At 41.9% G+C, this 4,346-nt stretch overlaps 1 protein-coding gene across 1 annotated transcript; it reads left to right on the top strand.

The window, feature by feature from the left end:
• The first annotated feature begins 867 nt into the window (after window positions 1–867).
• LOC125509812 (calcineurin subunit B-like) lies at window positions 868–4,110 on the top strand. The gene is made up of 6 exons (XM_048674840.1): window positions 868–1,072; window positions 1,168–1,292; window positions 2,007–2,103; window positions 2,241–2,350; window positions 2,858–2,932; window positions 3,784–4,110. The coding sequence occupies exons 1-6, from the start codon at window positions 1,003–1,005 to the stop codon at window positions 3,832–3,834; spliced, it is 528 nt and encodes a 175-aa protein (XP_048530797.1). The 5' UTR covers window positions 868–1,002; the 3' UTR covers window positions 3,835–4,110.
• The last annotated feature ends 236 nt before the right edge of the window (window positions 4,111–4,346 follow it).

Genomic DNA, 4,346 nt, shown 5'->3' with positions numbered 1-4,346 from the left:
AGGTTTAAGATCTAGATCAGAATCCATTCCCCACTTTTCCCACTTAGGTTAAGCTTGTTCTTGTTGGTTGCATTCTGCATAACTGGATCCTGCAATGGGATTGTGATGAACTTGTGCCTGAGGAGGAAGATGTGACGCCTGATGATGTTGTGAGCTTAGGCCATGGTGTGGAGGCATTTGACAATGAAGCCTGGAAGAACAAAAAGATGAAGTGGGCATAAGCAATGTGAGATAATGGAGGTCGGACAAGGATCTAAAGAAGAAAAAGAAGAAGAGCAAGAGCAGGAGTAGAAGAAAAGGAAAAAACAACAACAATAGAAGAGGAAGAGGAATAACTAGCAGCATCATCAGAAGTGGAAGAGCAAGATGAAGAGAATGGACTTCCATCTAGTTAGCATCGATGATGGACTTTCCCCTATTCAGCCATATGGTTCTTAATAATGTGTTCTGTCATTTGATATAGCTAGGGTGAACCGTAATTTGTTTCGTAACTAGGAGTGAAACTGTTCGGATCATGCGTGGTAAGGTCACCACTGAGAAGTGGTGACAACCTCTTATGCAGGTTGCAACCAAACAACGTGTCATATGTGCGCCTAATACAATATGGCCAACCAAACGACAGGTGAAAATTAATTTCCTCATGCACCTAATCTATATGCGAGCAACCAAACTACATACCGATGGTGGTTTATATGTTGTTTTTTCTTAGCCATACCCATATGAGAAATATACGCGATGCAGCCAAAATCAATGCGGGCAATCAAATACGCCCCATATCAATAAATCCAGGTTCTTCTCCAAATGCGCTGAAAACTGCCTAACAAACGTTCGCAGATGCATTTTCTGTGGCGAACGTTCGCCAGATAAGCCCATTCATACAGAAAAAACCGACCCGAAATTTCGCAATCCCCTTCCTTCCTCCCACTCCTAACTGACACAGCGAGGGAGAGAGGGGAGGGCGAGTCGTCGTCGGAGCAGATCGACCGGGTAGGCCTCCCGGCGATGGGGAACGCGTCGTCGATGCTGACGCAGTACGACATCGAGGAGGTGCAGGAGCACTGCAGCTACCTATGTATGTCATCGATCCCCATCGATACCCTTTTCGATTTGGCGGTGATTTGATCGATTCCTGAGTCTTTTTTTGCCCCCAAATCGAACGAATCCAAGTCTCGCAGCAGGAGATCGTGTCGCTGTACGAGCGATTTTGCCAGCTCGACCGCAGCGCCAAGGGCTTCGTCGCCGAGGACGAGTTCCTCTCCATCCCGGAGTACTCCACCAACCCGCTCTCCCAGGTCCGTCCCCCCTCCTCCTCCTCTCGTGGTGACGGCGAATTTCCTTCTCCGGCTTGCTTTGTCCCTTCCGTGCCAGCTCCAGCTGACTTATTGACTCTACTAGTGCGTGCAAACGAAGCAGATCCATCTTGTTCTTGTGTGCTGTCCTTGGCATTACACACACTGCTTTCCTAGTTTTATTGTATACAATTCTGTCCACAGAGATGTACTAGTACTGATTGGAACATCACTTGGAATTCCTCAGCAAGTAAGCATAATATAATGGGGGAAAACTAATTAGATTTCCACACTCCATCAAGGAGCTAGGTGTATCTGAAAATTGTATGCCAATTGCCTCACAGAACCTGTATGCAATCCATCGGCATAGGAAGTTTTACCATGGTTTAACACATGTGGAGCCTGAATATCTCTATGAAAGGAAGCATCTTCCACATCCGGTTGGAAAAGGCTCTAGCTATCTTTGATTGGATACCAATGGAATCATATTTTTCTGTAAACAAAGACTTACCAAAGTTCAAAGACTGGTATAATATGCTTTTGGCAAGTAAAACTTATCATAGACTACAAAAATCTCCTTATAGATCATTGCTACTGAAGATTTGTAGTTTGTTTTTCTTCCACAGTAATGATCTCCGTTGATTAATACAATCCTTTTATTCGAAAAAAAATATAGACGTGGGACTGATTTTGAGCTTTCATTTCTTCTATTTGCAGAGGTTGCTACGTATGGTTGATGGATTGAACTTCAAGGAATTTGTTTCTTTTCTCTCTACCTTCAGCGCAAGGGCCAGCCTTCAGCAAAAGATTGAGTGTAATGCTCGTCATGTTTCTTTTCCTCCTTTTTGCCATCTATCTTGAAAGGAGTATATGTTGGCTTGGGTCTCTCTGATCCTTATGATGACTAATTTGCTTGTCCAGTGTTGATTTGGTCTGTGTTTCATTGAGCAGTTATATTTAAGGTGTATGACATTGATGGCAAGGGGAAAGTAAGCTTCAAGGACCTGGTGGAGGTTTTACGGGACCTAACGGGCTCATCCATGTCAGAGCAACAAAGAGAGGTTCTCATTTGATTCAATCCTGTATTTCATTGCATAGTACACTTACTAAATCAACAGGAACAAATGTGACTGTTCCCTTGTTTCCTCTTCAAACAATTAGTATCCTGCCATCATAAACACATCAAGTGAATGAAGGGGGCCCTGACACTAAATTGTAGGTTCCTTCATAGCAGCAAATGCTCAGAGTAGCTTCCTTCGCAGTGCAAAATTTTAAGTTGATAGTACACAGTTGAGGAGAGCCCTTTACCATTAGATAAAAAATATAGTTTGTGTGGAACCCATCCTTATATTATAAAAGCTAAACAATATCCAGATTTTATGATATTTGTACATCCACAAGGCTTAGCCTGAGATCAGTATTGTCTCTGAATATTCGTAGGGAATAGTTTCAGTATTGCTTTTGTTTTAACATGTCAGTATTGCTTTGCATAATGCATAATGTTTTGTTCAAGCTTATGTACAGCAGTACAATCTCAAATTAACACGATTTGAATTGATGCCTTTCAGCAAGTACTAACAAAGGTGTTGGAAGAAGCTGGGTACACACAGGATTCCACTCTATCATTAGAAGATTTTGTAACGGTACAAAGCTAAACATTGCTTACCTTTCTTATCATAGCTGTAATGCGATGGCAAATTCATCTGAATTGAAAAAAGCATAGTTTTTGTGTTTAGATTCATCTGACTTCTATCATTTATGCCACTAGTTGTGTCCCACTACTCAGTTTTGCCACTAGAAGTTTAACCTGCTAAAAAATGCCATCACTCATTTAGGCGCTTGCTAAAAAATGCCACTAGACACCATTACTGTCAGCTCAAAGCCCGTATAACAGGTTATATGACCAAAATACCCATGGACCCGCGTTTCAGCTCTCCCTCTATCTCAGTATGATTAAGTGTGGGTCCCACTCGATCCCGGACATCGTTCTTATTTTCCTTTAATATTATTTGCCTGCTTACTCCTGAAAAGTGGGGCCAACACTTGTCTTGTGAGATAGATGGAGCTGACATGTGGGTCTAGGGGTATTTTGGTCATATAACATGGTCAACAGGTTTGGCCTGACAGAATGGTGTCTAATGACATTTTTGAGCGAACATCTAACAGAACAATGGCATTTTTTAGGTCTCTAATGGCATTTTTGAGCAAGCGTCTCAAAGAACGATGTCATTTTTGAGCAGTTGTAACTTCTAATGGCAAAACTGAGTAGTGGAACACAACTAGTGGCATAAATGGTTAAAAGCTTTTGTGGTAAGATTCATCTGAATTGAAGAAAAGCATAGCTTTTGCGGTTGTAGTATTATCCAGTGTGTCTACCAGTACTCATATGTAAACTATATTTACAGTTCTACGGCATTTCTTGATTGTATATTGCTCTTGTTCTGTACTGCTGATGGTGAAGCGAAACTAAACTACTATTGTGACGTGGTTCCAGATCATCGACCACCCTGGCCTGAAGATGGAGGTGGAAGTGCCCATCGACTAGTGAAGGGAGGATGCAGATTTCAGCAGATGAGGATGCAGCAAGCTCTCTGTCAGCTGAAAACAAGTGTCCATTGCCAATAGACCGCGCGACAGAATAGAATGGGATCTCACTGTTTTGAGTTCTTGTGTACCTGTCCGCATACATGCCCAAATGCAGTGCCAGTTTAGTCATTTTTTCTTTCTGTTTTCGAGGGGATTAATTAATGCAGTGTCAATGTAGAGTGGATCTTGTTACAGTTTCCAGACTTTGAAAACGTTCCAAACTTAAAATTGTTTATGGGGTTGCAGCTGTCCACTCCACGGGAGGCCAGTATTTATGCTGAAGATTATGATCTAATTCTTGGGTTCATGTGAACTACAGGTATTTGTAAGTTGGCGAAAATTCATATATAAAATTCTAAAAACTGTGAGAAAAATTGTGCATGACAAGCACCTTGTTCTTCCTCGGCTTGGAAAGAAGCCCACTTGTGAGCATGCCTAGTATACAAGAAATGAGCATTTATTTTGAGGGGT

Source organism: Triticum urartu, chromosome 5 (assembly GCF_003073215.2).
Source record: "Triticum urartu cultivar G1812 chromosome 5, Tu2.1, whole genome shotgun sequence".
Taxonomy (NCBI): Eukaryota; Viridiplantae; Streptophyta; class Magnoliopsida; order Poales; family Poaceae; genus Triticum; species Triticum urartu.
The sequence above is the reverse complement of the archived record's forward strand: the minus strand, read 5'-3'. Positions and strand labels throughout refer to the sequence as shown.

What these genes read in the sequence shown, in the direction of transcription:
- LOC125509812 (XM_048674840.1), top strand. Translation starts at nt 1,003, where the DNA reads ATGGGGAACGCGTCGTCGATGCTGACGCAGTACGACATCGAGGAGGTG. An exon ending in CCTTCAGCAAAAGATTGAGT is followed by an intron (nt 2,104 to 2,240) that starts GTAATGCTCGTC and finishes TTCATTGAGCAG; the next exon opens with TTATATTTAAGGTGTATGAC. An exon ending in TGTCAGAGCAACAAAGAGAG is followed by an intron (nt 2,351 to 2,857) that starts GTTCTCATTTGA and finishes GATGCCTTTCAG; the next exon opens with CAAGTACTAACAAAGGTGTT.